Raw genomic sequence first — 17,033 nt, forward strand, 5'->3', positions numbered from 1 at the left:
CTCAGTCAGTTAAGCCTCTGCCTTTGGCTCAGATTATGATCCCAGTGTTCTGGGATTGGGCCCCGCATCCCTCTCCCACTCCCCCTGCTTGTGCTCGCTCGCTCTCAAATAAATAAAATCTCTAAAAAAAATTTTTTAAATAAAATGGAAACCCCCTTCTTAGCACTCTTATACCAGAATCAACTAGTGCTAAGAAACTGTCCCCATTTGGGGAAGGGCGAGAGGAAATAAGTCACCATGGCCCACCTGCTTTGCCCTCGGGCATTGTACCTGCCAGTTCAACAGGGCACCTGCTCCTCTCAGTTACTTGGTTCATACCAGCTTCTCAGCAGTCAGTAAAAAATGGAATGTCTGTGGTCCCTAAAAAAAAACTCATTAAAAGCGTTTTTATGGGCACCTGGCCGGCTCAGTCGGTAGAGTCTGTGACTCTTGATGTCGGGGTTGTGAGTTTGAGCTCCATGTTGGGTATAGAGATTACTTAAAAGTAAAACCTTTAAAAAAAAGTTTCAGGGTGCCTGGGTGGCTCAGTTCTTTAAGCATCCGATTCTTGGTTTTGGCCCCGCATCGGGCTCTGTGCTCATCAAAGAATCTGCTTGGGATTCTTTCCCCTCTCTCTCCCTCCCCCTTTGCTCCTCCCCACCCCATGAGCACTCTCTCTCTCAAATAAATAAATAAAATCTTAAAAATTTTTAATGAAGTTACAGTTGGAGATGACATTGGCAAATATTAGGACTTTTTTTTTCCTTAAGGAAGTTTGATGCCTCTGGTTATCTTTGTTATTTCTTCCCTAGGGATAGAGGGAAGGGGAGAAGATATTCTTTATCAAGATTTTTAGAGAGAATCACTTTTTTACCTACTATTAGGAATACCATTATCTACCCCCCCAGTATAAAAGCAGCATAAGTTTAATATGGAATACTAAGAATATACAGAAAACTCATAATTTTACCATTCAGAAATTAGAGTTAATGTTTTGGCAAATTTCCCTCCATCTTCTGCCTGGTTAAAATATGGTTGAAGTCACAGCCTTAGATTCAGTCTTCTAATTGTATTTTAAAGTAACTTAAAATTTTCTTCATTATAAAACAAATCAGAGGGGGACCTGGGTGGCTGAGTCAGTTGAGCATCTGACTTTGATTTCGGCTCAGGTAACGATCTCAGGGTCATGAGATGGAGCTGTGAGTCATACTCCGTGCTCAGCACAGAGTCTGCTTGGGATTCTCTCTCCCTCTCTCAAAAATAAATAAATAAATGTTTAAAAAAAAAATCAGAAGACAGAAAAACAAAACATTTGAAAGCCACAGCTTCCACAGGCAACCACTCTTAACCCCTTCACATGCTGCTTGTGTGTGTGTTTTCTTTTTACAAAAATGAAATACCAGGGGCACATGGCTGGCTCAGTCCATAGAGCGTGGGACTCTTTTTGTCCTACAGATGTACTTAATTTGGTTGCCGCCTTGCTGGGTATTTGTATTTGTGTTTTCAATGTGTAAATGCCAGTGTGGTGTAAACCTCTTTATTCATAGACCTTCACCCGCAGATCTGTGATTCTTAGGGTCCGTTCCTGCATCTGTGGGTGTGAGCGTTGAAAAGGCTATTGACACTGCCAGATTTCACACCAGAACAGTTTTGCCCATGATGTAGGAGAGTGCCATCTCCCCACAAGGAGAGTGGCCTCTCAGCATTATCATTTTGTTTTTCCAGAAATCCGAGTGGATGACAACAACTTGCAATCACGCACTTTATGCCATTTGTGATGTGTTCACCCAGTTTTATGAAGCTCTGAATGAAGTGCTTTTGTCTGATGTGTTTGCACAGCTGCAGTGGTGTGTAAAACAAGGTACTCGCAATGCCTCTAGGTGTCATTCTTCTTGACTTAGTTTTTACTGAGAGATTAATTTTTCAATATGTAAAAGCAAGAATGTAATGCCAACGAGTATGATATATAATTGGTGAAAATGTGTATTTTTACTTAGAGTATCAAAACAATCTCCACGGGGCGCCTGGGTGGCTCAGTCGTTAAGCGTCTGCCTTCAGCTCAGGTCATGATCCCAGGGTCCTGGGATCGAGCCCCACATCGGGCTCCCTGCTCAGCGGGAAGCCTGCTTCTCCCTCTCTCAGTCCCCCTGCTTGTGTTCCCTCTCTCGCCAAGTCTCTCTCTGCCAAATAAATAAATAAAATCTTAAAAAAAAAAAAAACCCTCCTCAAGCCAGTTTATAAGGCATTTCCTAAAGATGGGATGTAATTATTATATTCTTAAAGATGTGCCTTTGTATATTATGCTGTTTTTTTCTACTTTTGTCTATATTTGAAATTTTCTGTAATTTTTTTTTTAAATGGAGGTCAGTATTAACAGCTTCATCAGTGAACATTTGAGTACTTATGTGTAGAGGTAGTGCGTGCTAGGAAAAATGCCCATGTAGCACATTTGACCTGGATTCCATAGATAGTTTTGGCTTAAGACAAAGCTTCACTGTGTTTTTTTCAAAAAGTGACTCAGTTTTAAAATAAATGGTAAAACAGTCGATACTGGTATGGCAGTGTTCAGGGGAGAAATGCTGGTCTAATATTTCCATCCTTTACTAATACATCATATAAGAAGTCAGTTAATTAAGTAGCAAACTGACCTCCTTCCATCCCTAGCAATAAAGCTGTGATAAGTAATTTTATCTCTTTATAGCCTGCTTAAACAATAGAAGTTTTAATACTGGCTGTATAGTTGCTTCCTTAAATAAGAGCCTGCAGAGCCCCCCATCGTGTCATCTCCACCTCGCAAGATGCAGCATCAGTGCCCTGATGGGAATCAAAACAGCAATGGAAGTTTGATGGTAGATGTTGCTTTATTTTGCAGATAATGAGCAGTTGGCTCGGTCAGGTACCAATTGCTTAGAAAACTTAGTAATATCCAACGGGGAGAAATTCAGTCCTGACGTCTGGGATGAGACATGCAGTTGTATGCTGGATATCTTCAAAACAACCATCCCACACGTGTGAGTACGAATGTGCTTATTGCTGTTTATTTCTGTGCTCGGTAGACATATTAAGACTCCAGTTTGCCTTTCACATGGATCATTTTCCTTCTCTTGCATTCCCTTCAGTTTGCTGACTTGGAGACCTGTAGGAATGGAGGAAGATTCGTCAGAAAAACATTTGGTAGGGTTTTTTGTTGATGTCTTTTCTTTGATCTCGTATTATAGTAAAAAATTAAGGAACCCAAACAGTTTATGCTTTTCTGAGAAGTGAATTAAAAAGGTTATATAAGATCTAAAAACTAGGGGTGCCTAGCTGGCTTTGTCGGTGGAGCATTCAGCTCTTGATCTCAGGGTCATGAGATGATCCATCCTCCTTGTTTGCTATCACTAAACACTTCGTTTAATGATTTCAACATTCTGATTCTATAACAATAAGTTGAAAAAGGAATCTCTACTTTCATTATAGTCAAATCAGTCACCAGTGAAGTGCCCACGTTGGGTGTAAAGATGTCTTTAAAAAAAAAACAAAAAACAAAAACGGGCACCTGGGTGGCTCAGATGGTTAAGTGTCTGCCTTCAGCTCAGGTCATGATCCCAGGGTCCTGGGATTGAGTCCCGCATCAGGCTCCCTCCTCAGTGGGGAGCCTGCTTCTCCCTCTCCCACTCCCCCTGCTTGTGCTTTCTCTCTCTGTCAAATAAAATAAATAAAATCTTGAAAAAGAAAAAAAAGAAAAGATTTAAATCTATACTTGTTCATTAACATCTTTTTTAGAAAGTACAAAAAATAAGTCACCTCACCCAATAAAAACCATAGTTTACATTTCTAGTTCTTTCTTGGTGTAACTGCACATATCTAACCCACATATGTTTGAAATTCAGGAACACTTGGCACATAATGTTTTACCTAACAACATGTGAGCATTTTTCAAGATTCTTAAAGATTCTTTGAGAGCAGATTTTTTAGTGGCTGTACATTATTGTAATCTATTGAACAAATTCTCCCTTGCTGGACTCTCAGTTCTGGTGTTCTGCTGATAGAAATAATGCCTTGGTATAATTATCCTTATTTATTATTCTCTTAAATAAAGAGTGCTTTCCTCTACACCAGTGAGATAGTGGTTCTTATTTTCTGTGTGAGGCCACATAGAGAAGTTCTGATTCAAATCTCACTTTTAAAACCTTGGTGCACAGGGGCTTTGTATTAACTTCTATTTCCAAATAACCATAAGGCCATTAGATTTTTTTTTTTTTAAGATTTTATTTATTTCACAGAGAGAGATAGCGAGAGAGGAAACACAAGCAGGGGGAGTGGGAGAGGGAGAAGCAGGCTTCCTGACGAGCAGAGAGCCCAACGTGGGGCTCAATCCCAGGATCCTGGGATCATGACCCGAGCCGAAGGCAGACACGTAACAACTGAGCCACTCAGGTGCCCCAAGGCCATTAGATTTTAAAAGGCATTTGGGGGTGCCTGGCTGACTCAGAGGAGCATGCAACTCTTTCCCTCTTTTTTTTTTTTTTTTTTTTTTTTTTAAGATTTTGTTTATTTGACAGAGAGCACAAGCCAGGGGGAGCAGCAGAGGAAGAGGGAGAAGCAGGCTCCCCGCTGAGCAGGGAGCCCGATGTGGGATTCAATCCCAGGACCCTGGGATCATGACCTGAGCCGAAGGCAGACACTTAACCAGTTGAGCCACCCAGGCACCCCAGAGCATGCAACTCTTAAGCTCAGGGTCGTTGAGTTCAAGCCCCACATTGGGTGTGGAGCCTACTTAAAAAAAAAAAAAAAAAAAAAAGGCATTTGGTATGTAGCAACTTAAAAAATGAAGCACCTTCTTTAAACATTTTTTTGTTAACTGTCTACTGTCAACGTTTTATAAAAAGCTATCACACTAGTTTATTTTTGAGCTTGTCCTCATTATTTTGCCACACTTATGTTTTCTGGTTGTTTGTTTGTTTTTTAAGTAGGCTCCACTCCACGCTGGGCTTGGAGTTCAGACCCTGAGTTGGGGTTTGAACTCATGACGCTGAGATCAACTGAGATCAAGAGTCGATGCTCAATCGGCTGAGCCACCCAGGCGCCCCATGTCACATTCATTGTTAAATCATAATATAGAAAGAAACACGTTCTAAGTAGGAATAAGAAAATGTGAAATTTTAATGGGAGGGAGAAAATACATGACATTAGTAATCTCTCCTATGTAGCCTAATTAAGCAGGCAGTATAATTTTACTTCAAGCTAAGCAAGGCACTTAAATTCAGGTTGGCCCCCAGTGTCAAAACAGGCGCATCTCTGCCCGGGTACTAAATTGTGGGTAAAGAAAGTGAACATTGTATTTCTCTCTGGGTTACTTGTAGGATGTGGATCTGGACCGCCAGTCTCTAAGCAGCATAGATAAAAATGCCTCTGAGAGAGGCCAGAGCCAACTCTCTAACCCGACTGATGACAGCTGGAAAGGTAGACCATATGCAAGTAAGGCCGCTTTTTTTAGTTGTTTTCATTTATTTATTTTAAATAGGTAACACGTTTATGTATTCAAACATTCACAAGGTACAAAAGGTGAACATGATAAGCCTTTCTTCCACCCCGTGCCTCAGTCTGCCAGTCCCTTCTTTGTGGCAGCCTGTGTCACCAGTTTCTTGTGTGCATTTCCAACTGTTATCCATATGCAAGAAAGAGCATAATATCCATAAACACATGCGCATGTACACACACGAATTCTCCTGTCCTTTTTATACAAATTACAGAATACTATGCGTTATTTTTTTTTCACTTAGTGTATTTTTGAGACCATTCAAAATCAGTACCTAAAAAGCTTTCACATTCTTTTATACTATTTATCCGCCCAGGATATAGATGTACTATTATTTGCTTAATTGGGTTCCTACTAATGGACGTTTATATTATTCCCCATCTTTTTCTGTTACAAACAGTACTACATTGAATCACCTAATAATGTGTGTCATTCATGAGTTTATTTGTATAATAAATTCCTAGCAGTAGGACTGCTGGGTGAAGTGCACTTGCCATTTTGACAGATAATTACAGATTCCTGTTTACATGATCCTTGGGAACACATAGGTGATACTTCCTATCTTTGGAGTAGTTTTAATTTGCAGTTTTCTAATTATGAGTGAAACTGAGAAGTTTTTCATGTGTTTAGGAACCTTTCTGTTTTTTCATCGTCTATTCAAATCGTTCCTCATTTCATATTGGCTGTTAGTCTTTTTATTGGTTTGGAGGAGCTTTTCATGTGTTAGAGATCCCTTTTCTGGGCATGAGTTTCAGATTACTTTTATCAGTTTGTCTGTCAGTGTTACTTGTGGTCATGTTTTACTGTCACTTCAAAAAACAGGTTTAACAGTCACTATGAGGCAGGCACTGCACTGTGTGTTTCATGTGTGGGATCTCGTGTAATCATCCCTCTAGCCCTTTGAGGAGGTGCTGTTTACATTTGCGTGTACTGGGACCGAGGCAGATAACGTGATTTGCCACTGTGTAGTAGAGTTGGGATTCAGACACACTTTTAGCTGACTGAGAGACCGGAACATTCCTGGTTTTGTGGTCTGGTCTTTTTCCAGCTGTGGCCCTGTTGTTTTTCTTCAGACACTCCAGGCTTTTGGTGTTGACACTGCCGTTAACTTCTGAAGCAGTGTATTAGACACAGCCACGTGTGGCCGCCAACAATCTTTTGAAGGCATAAAACATAACCACCCTTGGAATCCATTAAAAAGGCACCATGTTGGACACTCACGCTGTTCCTCAGTATCTGCAGCATAACCAGGGTCTCTGCAGGGGTCGGTGAGCAAGGTCTGCTGCCTCGTCAGCTCCAGACAAAGGTTTGGCTTGTGTGGGAGTGTACACGTACAGTTCTTTAAATAGAGCCACTCTTGGTGCAGCAAGAGGTTTGTGCTCTGAGAGGGGCCTGGGACTTGAGACCCCTGCCCTTCCTCCTGGGAGCATGCTCCCATTTGCCCAGCGCAGCCCACCCTTTGGGCATCAGCTCAGTGAGTGGGCAGTAGGCACAGTCGCACATCACTTGGACCGTTTCTTCCTTTGTCATTTGTGGTCCAAGGTGACGTCACTAAATTGGCATAAATTAAATGTACATGTGCTGCAACTCCACCATATTCTTTAATTAAAACTGATTCTACATGGATAATTTATATAAATTCACACACACACACACACAAAATTTCACAGTCACTTTCAAAAACTTGAAGATGATCCATCCTCCTTGTTTGCCATCACTAAACACTTCGTTTAATGATTTCAACATTCTGATTCTATAACAATAAGTTGAAAAAGGAATCTCTACTTTCATTATAGTCAAATCAGTCACCAGTGAAGTGCCCAACAGGGGCTGCCACCCCTGCCCCCAGGGAGTGAGAAGACAAAGAGAGAGGGAAGAGATATTAGCCAGAGTCTAGTCAGTAGGCAGAAATCACACCAATAATTTGAACAGAGAAGATTCTTGAGGGAAACAGAAGCAGATACACCTCCAGAGCAGACAGAAAGCGATTGGGAACTAAGAACGGAATAGAGCCTCATCCCCTCAAGACTGACAGCCAGCCACTTTGGAGAGTCTAGCTGCGGCAGGAACCTGGGCTTGGAATGCTTAGGGCACAGTCCGGAGCTGTCTGTAGGAGTCCCTGCAGGTGGCAGAGAAGCTTCTTGGAAGATAGGGTCCCTGCATAGCTGACTCCTTCCCTCAGGTCTTTGCTCAGGTGTCACATTTGCAGAGAGCCCTTTCCTGACCACCTTGTTTAAACTTGCAACCCCACCCCGACACCATCTCTACCTCATCCCTATTCTTACCTTTGTCATCATCATTTGGCATATTGTACCTTAGACTTAAATATCCTGTTTATTGTCTGTCTCTGCCATGGGGTTTTTGTCCAGCTTATTCACTCTTCTGCCACAGCATCAAGAACCGTGCCTGAAACAGAGTAGGAGCTCTGGGAATAATTATTTCAACACTGGCTGAATCATTATTAGGGTTAATCTTTATCATCTAATATAGATCAGAAACTGTTTGCCAGCCTCCTCATCAAGTGTGTGGTCCAGTTGGAATTGATACAGACCATCGACAACATCGTGTTCTACCCTGCAACAAGCAAAAAGGAAGATGCAGAACATATGGTTGCTGCCCAGGTAATAAGACCAGCTTCGAGAAGGATGTCCTTGTGTGCAGGGACGTTGCTTAGTTGTAGTGCTGTGCTGGAGCCAGCTTGAGGTGGCACACAACTCCCCAGCCCTTCCTCCAGTCATGGCATGTTGGCGGCTTGAGAAATTGGCTGTGATATTTATACGACGGAAATCAGCAAACACTAAAAATCAGGGCTTTTTTTTCTTTTTTCATTTCTTTAAATTTCCCAGAAAGCCAATTTACCAGCATCCTACTGTTGACATGCCAGCCCCACCTTGGGTGCTTTGGAAAAAGAGTGTCATTAATCAGGGGATTATCCCTCATAATTGGTGTACAATTTAACCATAAATAACAGAAAACTGTATGGATAAAGATACCAGTTTTTCCTTTAAAGTTTACTGTGTACGTACAGCCTTTTATATAATATGTTATTCTTGGAGACGGAGGATTGAGTATCCAAAAGTTGGACAGTAACATTACACCATAGGTTGTAAATGTAAGTGCTTCAGGGGCTGGCAAATCCTGTGAATGAGTGTTCAGATTTTTGTATATTCACAGAGTTGTGCAAACATCACCCCTATTTAATTCCAGAATATTTTTATCATTGCCAAAGTGAATGCCCTCACCATTAGCAGTCACTCCCCCTTCCCTCTTCAGCCCAGCCCTTGACAGCCACTGATCTACTTTCTTTCTCTATGGATTTGCCTAATCTGGATATTTCATATTTAATAGAATCATATAAATTGTGAGCTTTGTGTCTGGCTTCTTTCACTTAGCATAATGTTTTCCAAGTTCATCCACATTGTAGCCTGTATATGTAGCATGTAACATCCATGTTGTTACATATGTGTGGATGTGTGTTCATATATAAAATAATATTCCATTGTATGGCTGTACCACTATTTTGTTCATCCAGTCATCCATTGACAGACATTTAGGTTATTCCCATTGTCTGGCTATGATGAATAACACTGCTGTGAACATTTGTTTACAAGTTTTTATGTGGACATGTTTTTAATTCTCTTGAGCACATACCTAGGAGTGGAATTGCTGGGTCATATGTTAACTCTGTGCCTATCTTTTTGAGGAATTGCCAGACTGTCTTCTAGAACAGCTATCCTATTTTACCTTCCCAGCAGCAATGGATGGAGTCTCTAGTTTCTCCACATCCTCATCAATGGTTGTTATTGTCTTTTTTTCTTTTTCTTTTTTTAATTAGCACAGTCATGCCAGTGGGTGAGAAGTGGTATCTCACTGTGGTGTTGGTTTCTGTTTCCCTAGTGACTAGTGACGTTGAGCATCTTCTGTATTTATTGGCCATTTGTGTATTTTGGAGAGATGTCTATTCAAATCCTTGCTCATTTTTAAATTGGATATTTTAACTTTCTAACATTGAATCATAAGAGTTTTTATATATTCTGGATACTAGTTCCTTATCAGATGCATGATTTACAACTATTTTCTCCTATTCTGTGCATTGTCTTTCCAGTTTCTTGATGGTGGCCTGTGAAGCACAAAAGCTTTTAGTTTTAATGAAGTCCGAGTTACTATTTTTAGGAGTTTTATAATTTTAGCTTTTACGTGTAGGTCTTTTGATCCATTTTTTAGTTCATTTTGTGTTCGCTTTCCTTAGTTCGTTTACCTTTATTGTTTTGCCCGTGGATATCCAGTTGTCCCAGCATCATTTATTGTAGAGACTGTTTTTTCCCCAGTGAATTGTTCTGGCACCCATGTTGGAAATTACTTGACCCTAAATATAAGGATTTATTTCTGGGCTCTCAGTTCTGTTCCACTGACCTGTATGTCCATCTTTATGCCAGTACCACAGTGTCTTGAATGAAATTGGAAGTATGAATCTTCTAACTTTGTGCTTCTTTTATCAACATTGTCTTGACTATTTTGTGTCACTTTTGTTTCCATATGAATTTTAGGACCAACTTGTCAATTTCTGCAAAGTAGTAATCCGGGATTTTGATAAGGATTGCACTGGATCTATAGATCAACTTGGGGAATATTGCAAACTCTCCTTTTTTGTGTGATTTCTGGTTTATAAGAAGGATAGTTCCATTCCTAGAAGGCTCAACAAATATAAAATCCCTAAGTATGTCTTCCATTTTAGGCAACATGTTCAATAAAAATTTCTAGGATTTTATACCTATTTTTATATTTTTTTCCCTTCACATTTGAAAACACAGTTGTTGAGCTTACTATGTTCATTAATCACCATCTGATAAAGCTAAAGATGCCACTCAGGCTTCGCTTGGCAGTTTCTTTCATAGTATGTTGTGAGACTCACACCTTCTATCACATACAGTACAATTTGACTTTCTCGTTTTCTAATTTTGTTATAAAATATAAAGAAAGGACAATGCAGTCCTGTAGTGAAATAACTGGAGAAGCACATGCTCATGTTCATGCAATGAAGGCGGTACTGACAAAACAGAAAAATGGGCCCACAAAGCCTGATGTCAGGCAGGAGCTGGGCATAATTCTTCCCCTGGCCGGTGAGCAGAGTCTAACGGAGAAATGTTCAGAGTGGTGAGGAATGAAGTGTGTGATTCTCAGACAGAGGATGACTTCTGGCAAGTGAGGACTGCCTCGATGTCCAGAACCAGCCCATCCTCACATAGCTCTCCCTCCCTCCCCTCTCTAGCAAGACACGCTGGATGCAGATATCCACATAGAGACGGAGGATCAGGGCATGTACAAGTGCATGTCTTCCCAGCACCTCTTCAAGCTGCTGGACTGCTTGCAGGAGTCCCACTCATTCTCAAAGGCCTTCAACTCCAATTACGAGCAACGGACTGTCCTGTGGAGAGCAGGTAAGGCTACGCAGCAGCTAGGACAGGTAGCCACACTGGTCACCATCCTAAAATATTAAAGCCTTTGGGAAACTCCCGATATTTTACACTTAGCTGGAATAACTCGCCAGATATTTTCATGCTTGAGGGGAAAAGAAGGACGTGCTAGATACATTCCATCCCAGTACCAGGAATACTGCCTGGCACATGGGAGATTTTCAGGAAGTATTTGATGGAAAAATGAATTGATAGAGACCTGAACTGATCTAGCAAACCAAAACATTTTCTATTACGTTACAATTGTGTAGTTGGGGCGCCTGGGTGGCTCAGTTGTTAAGCATCTGCCTTCGGCTCAGGTCATGATCCCAGCGTCCTGGGACCAAGCCCCGCATCGGGCTCCCTGCTCAGCGGGAAGCCTGCTTCTCCCTCTCCCACTCCCCCTGCTTGTGTTCCCTCTCACGCTGTGTCTCTCTCTGTCAAATAAATAAATAAAATCTTAGGGCGCCTGGGTGGCTCAGTTGGTTAAGCAACTGCCTTCAGCTCAGGTCATGATCCTGGAGTCCCGGGATCGAGTCCCACATCAGGCTCCCTGCTCTGCGGGGAGTCTGCTTCTCCCTCTGACCCTCTTCCCTCTCGTGCTCTCTATCTCTCATTCTCTCTCTCTCAAATAAATAATAAAATAAAATCTTTAAAAAAAATAAAATCTTAAAAAAAAAAAAAAAGGATGTGAAATATTTCTTTTAGTGTTCCCTAAAGTAACTAGATTAGGTTCCTGCATGATTTCTTAGCATTATCCTACAAGTGTGCATTGTTTACATGACTGTCTAATCTCTAGGTTTTAAGGGCAAATCTAAACCTAATCTTCTAAAACAAGAAACCAGCAGCCTGGCCTGTTGTTTGAGGATCCTGTTTCGGATGTATGTCGACGAGAACCGCAGAGATTCCTGGGAGGAAATACAGCAGCGACTTTTAACGTAAGAAGATTGGTTTCTGATTAAATGTCTTATCCATAAAACACAAAATGCATCACAGTAATACTCTGAATTGAAAAGACTAAGAGAAAAATACCTATGTGCTGACACCCTCACAAGCTGCTTTCCTTTTTGCTTCTTCTATTTGTTGACACTTGTATTTCACTTTTCTTAATGCCCTGAATAGGGCAGGACCTCATTTCTTTCAGAAGTTTCTTAAGCCACAGAAACACGGACAGTAAAAAGTGCTGAGAGCTCAGAATCAGCAGGCTTGGAGTGAAGTCCCTTTAGGGTGATGTCGGCTCTAACCTCCAACCCTCTCTCCTTCCCAAGAGGAATGTATCGGAATCGTGGATTACCAGGGTGTCCTGACTTGGACTATGTAGAAATGCAGCAGTGGGGAGACAGTGGGATGGCGCGGAGAGAGCCTCAGACAGAAAAGTGATCCTCGCCACCCAGCTCCCTGTGAGCAAGATGCTAGGCCAAAGCTCTTTTCACTCTTTCAAGACTTAAAACCATTAACATGCAGTGCTGACAGTCATGTGATAAGACATGCACTCTCCTGCACTGCTAGTAGGAATGTACAGGGAGGGGATTTTTCCGGAAAGCAGGTGGCATTAAAATCAGGAGCCTTAAAATGGTCAGTTTCTCTCTTTTGACACATCAATCCCACTGGTATGGAATCTACTTAAAATGTCTTCAGGGGCACCTGGGTGGCTCAGTTGGTGGAGGATGCAGCTCTCCGTCTCAGGGTCGTGAGTTTCAGTCCCTGAGTTTCAGCCCCACGTTGAGGGTAGAGATTACTTTAAAAGAAGAAAAAGTAGCAATCATATGTGACAGGAGAAGAGAGAGAAAGGCAGTGTGTAGTCAACTCTGGATGATCGGCTCTGTGTTCATTGTGTGCAAACGCTGACTGGGCCCAAAGCTGTGAGCAGGCCCTGGGCTAAGCAAACATTCAACACGCTGGTTTCATTTAAACTTAACAGCAACCCCCTGGGTTTGGTACAGTTTATTTATCCCTGTTTTACAGGCGAGGAAACTGAGGCTTAGTGATTTGCTTCAGATGGCATAGTACTTATGTACTTGTTTGCAAGAACAAAGAGTTCTCCACTGCAGTAGAATGTGAGAGGTTAATGTGTTTGACGTGTCTCCCCCTCTCTTGATTCATCTAGCGTGTGCAGTGAGGCCCTTGCCTATTTCATCACAGTGAATTCTGAGAGCCATCGGGAGGCCTGGACAAGTCTTCTGTTGTTACTTCTAACAAAAACCCTCAAAATAAATGATGAAAAGGTAAAACCAGGAAACTCTAATGTCCCCACTAGGACCTAGGTTTGGGTTCCTTTTTACTCAGATTTTAAAGTAACGATTTCCTCATTTCTTCCAAGGATGGTTACCTAACTAGCACCATTCTAGATTCATTAGAGGACAGTTCATTCATTACAGACAAGGATGCCGTAGCATACTAGGGCTCTCTCCCTCCCTCTCTCTCTCTCTCAAAGAACCCCAGTTGAGAAAGCCTGGTGTTGAAACCACGCACGTAGTAGTTAAACTGCTGCAGGGGTTTTGAGGGCAGCTGTGTTGGAAGAGAGGGTCCAGATAGTGAAACCCTGGTTCAGAAGGGGGAATCTGCTTTGCTAAAAATGAACGTTGACTTTGGTAGCAAAGCTGTCCCCAAAGAATTTATGTTTGGAGTTAAACATAACTAAAAGACATTCTAATTTGCAAATTTTTCCCATCAACTTTTTAAATAGCAAGTAAAAGCACCAATACTGCAAGAAGTTCCAGGGTGAGATGAACTCTTTTGAGAAACTAGTGCCAGAAAAAGTAGCTCCCTGTCTAATTTGATCTCTCCCCTTCTCTCCCACCTCAAGTTTAAAGCACACGCTTCTATGTACTACCCCTACTTGTGTGAAATTATGCAGTTTGACCTGATTCCTGAGCTCCGAGCAGTTCTGCGCAAGTTCTTCCTGCGGATAGGTGTTGTCTATAAGATATGGATTCCGGAAGAGCCATCACAGGTACCAGGGACACTGTCCCCAGTGTGGTAGCCCTGGCCCTGTGGGCCCCTGCTGCAGCTCTGCAGAACGTTCACCACGCCACCTCTGCCTGGCACATCTCGTGGAGGGTCAGATCATAGAAACAGGGAGTTGGCATCTGGGAGCTCAGAATGGCCTGGAGGAAGCTGGTCTCGACGCATGTCCCACAGTCCCTGGCTGAGACGTTGTGCTGTTTCATTAAAATGTTGCATACCCAGTTAACACAGTAGGTGGGGAGTCTGTTTCATCTCTGTCATTCCGTCTTCCTGACTAAACTGTCAAGCCTGTCGCCACACATACACCATTTCCTAGCAGAGTCCCACGATTGGCTGTATGCGTTCTATCGGAGGAAGTTGCTCTCCTTGAAAATACTGAGCATAGCTGTAGAGGTTCGTGATTATTAGAGAGTATGTTAATAAAATTTCTTGTAACGGCTAAATGCCGCCTAAAATATGCTGGATTTTTTGTTGTCGTTTGAGTGTGTTGGAGAATTTTGAGTGTTTTTGTCAGTTGTGAGTCAGCTGTAGTTAGATTAGTTTGGAGAAAGTGGGAAAAAATGTTGTTTTTGTTTGTTTTGTTAACGTCTGAGTGATTTTTAAAGTACTTTATGAAAAGCTACTATTGAAGATTTCATTGAAAGCAGAGTTTAGTAATTAAGTTAGAATTAAGAGCTTGCAAGGTTAAAAAATTAAAAAAGGTAGTGCCTCCTGGCTCTCCCTGCTTTAGTAACCTGGGGGGGAAGTCTATAGGAAAAAGTAAAAAATGTAATGAAGACGGTTAGCCTTCCTTGGAAGTTAGTATTTGTGGATGGGTATGAAAATTTCCAGAATACATTGTCCATCTCACACCCTCTGAAATCTAATATATGAAGTAGTAACAAAAATGAAGTAATTTAACAGAGTTAATTTATACCTGAGTAAACCTTTTATTTTTACCTCAGAATAGTGAGTTTAGTGTGTCTGCTTTGCACAGTCCCCATTCAAGGGCCCTCCAGAGAGGGATGGCGGCTGTGCGGGAGAAGGGCCGACTGCGAAACTCCTCAGCCACACGTCATGAGTCCTTGACCCAGAGTCGGCCTGTGCTGTGGTGGGGCCAGCACAGCTGAACTGTGACCGTGGCGGGAGATGGCCTGTGCCCAGGTGCTGCCATGAACTCGAGCCTCAGAGCTGCATTCTTTGGAAGGGTTGGATTCTGGGGGCCCTTATTGTGTTAATAAAGGTGCAGTAGTCTTAACTGCAATTAGAACTGAATCTTGATGCAGCAGCTTATGTAAAGGATTGCAACAAACAGGGCCTGACGCCTGCAAGCAGTCTGTTTGGAAGCTTGATTTATTCTGAGTCGGTGAGAAAGAGAACACAAACACACGCTTCCCTCCGCCCCCTCACTCAGGGCTCCCCGAGAGCCTCACTCAGCAGTAAAACCAGTGTTCCATGGAGTCATTAACACATTCAGACTTCTGCCTATGCCCTTCAGTCCTGGAAATTGGGTTGTATTGATGTCAACTCTGGTGCCTTAGAAGTGAGCAAGTTGGGAACCTATCTAAAATCGGATATTTTTTCTTTATAGAGAAGGATTTCTGGTGCTTTTGTTTCCTAAGAAACCAATTTCTTAAATTTGTTGTTTGTTTTTAAAAGCTTTGAGGAATGTTTGGTTTGGGCCAGCAGTACTTTATTTTTTTTTCTTTCCCCCAAAGTATTTTAATTTCTCTACCAAAGAAAAAAAGAGCAGGTTTAGGTTTTTATGTTACATACATATTAGAGAAGAGGAGCTATATAATTTAGGAGGAAGGGACCGCGGGCAAGTATTCTACTGTGAATGGAAAACGTCAGCACCTTTGACTTACCTTGTCCTGGAATGCATTCCGTCTTTATGCTGCAGCCGAGACTCCTTCCCTAGGACTGTGGTCAGCCACAGCCTCAACAAGTCCGTGCTCTCCATCCACATTTGTCCTGATGGCACGCGCAGGAATGTGTCACCACGTCCCCGACTGGAGACTTTTCCTTTCCTTCTGAGGTTCTCATGTGCCGTTTTCTTCAACGGTGACCTCGCCGCCAGTGTCTTCCTGCTGCCTCTTTCGTTCTTGCCACCTCTTGCAGAGCGGGAAGTGTGTAAGCGCATTTTGTTCCGTGCCCAAACATTCAGCTTTGCGTGTTTTTTTTTTTTTTTTTTTAATTTTGTCTTTTAAAAGATTGGATTTTCTGAATGAGGCATTTGAATCGTACCGGCATGGGCCTTTTAAAAACCAGGATGTCAAACCATTTGGGGTAATTTTTCTTGCCGGTGGCCCGTGACATACAGAGGAATTCCTTACCTCTACTAATAAGCCATTCAGCCTAAATTCTACTTTGTGAATAAATCTGTTCTATCTCATGGTAAACGTGGCTTGTGCCACTCAAAAACTAGTGGGAAGAGTGTGTGTGACTGCAGCCCCGGGCCAGGACGCCATTCACTAACAAAGTTAGAGAAGATGGAGCATTTCCAAGGCCTTACTTCTTTGTCAGGATGCTTTAAGTGTTGAATATATGTGCTGGGTCTCTAGAGAAGTTTTTGTTAGAACACTGCGACTTTGAGCAATTTTGTTTTTCTGCACTGTCCTTGAGGGAAATCACCAGCTCTGGCATCTTAACAACAAATGGTGGATGGGAAATTTGTTTCTAATATGCATCTTTAGAGTCAAATACACCTTTTTCCTATTACTCCTCATGTACAACCAAAGAACTACATTATGGAAATTGTATCATATCTGGAAAACACAGCATTTTCCTCTGACAGGTGACTTTTGTACAAAAAAAAAAAAACAAAAAAAAAAAACCTGAGACCTTTTTGTTGTTCTTTTGCGATTACAGCCCTCCATTGCGTAGTCTTTATAGTTACTGAAGGAACCTGCTGACAGAGGCAAGTACAACCGTCCTATTCAAATGTTTGTTGTTATGATGCAAATGGATATTGGTTGAGACAGAAGCTAGATCCTTACTACTGCATTCTCTGAATTCTGTTTTAACATTTGTGTTAAAGTAGACATAGCTTGAACTCATGTGAAATCCTGGAGTTTTGCTATCAGCAGCTTTGCAGTTGGAGAAACAAAGAAACCAAAGCTGAATATTTAAAA

At 41.9% G+C, this 17,033-nt stretch overlaps 1 protein-coding gene across 2 annotated transcripts in view; it reads left to right on the top strand.

The window, feature by feature from the left end:
* Positions 1 to 14,375, top strand: part of ARFGEF2 (ARF guanine nucleotide exchange factor 2) — an 88,540-nt gene extending 74,165 nt beyond the window's left edge. For both annotated transcript variants that reach the window (XM_028125213.2, XM_088026789.1), the window contains exons 31-39: positions 1,705 to 1,840; positions 2,852 to 2,990; positions 3,099 to 3,153; positions 5,325 to 5,439; positions 7,991 to 8,121; positions 10,770 to 10,938; positions 11,753 to 11,891; positions 13,061 to 13,178; positions 13,760 to 14,375. In XM_028125213.2, coding sequence (XP_027981014.1) covers positions 1,705 to 1,840; positions 2,852 to 2,990; positions 3,099 to 3,153; positions 5,325 to 5,439; positions 7,991 to 8,121; positions 10,770 to 10,938; positions 11,753 to 11,891; positions 13,061 to 13,178; positions 13,760 to 13,936 — 1,179 coding nt within the window. In that variant the 3' untranslated portion in view covers positions 13,937 to 14,375. The remainder of the gene's footprint in view (positions 1 to 1,704; positions 1,841 to 2,851; positions 2,991 to 3,098; positions 3,154 to 5,324; positions 5,440 to 7,990; positions 8,122 to 10,769; positions 10,939 to 11,752; positions 11,892 to 13,060; positions 13,179 to 13,759) is intronic.
* The last annotated feature ends 2,658 nt before the right edge of the window (positions 14,376 to 17,033 follow it).

Source organism: Eumetopias jubatus, unplaced genomic scaffold (genome assembly GCF_037043125.1).
Source record: "Eumetopias jubatus isolate StellerSeaLion01/CBP00866 unplaced genomic scaffold, mEumJub1_p1.0 scaffold_9, whole genome shotgun sequence".
Classification (NCBI taxonomy): Eukaryota; Metazoa; Chordata; class Mammalia; order Carnivora; family Otariidae; genus Eumetopias; species Eumetopias jubatus.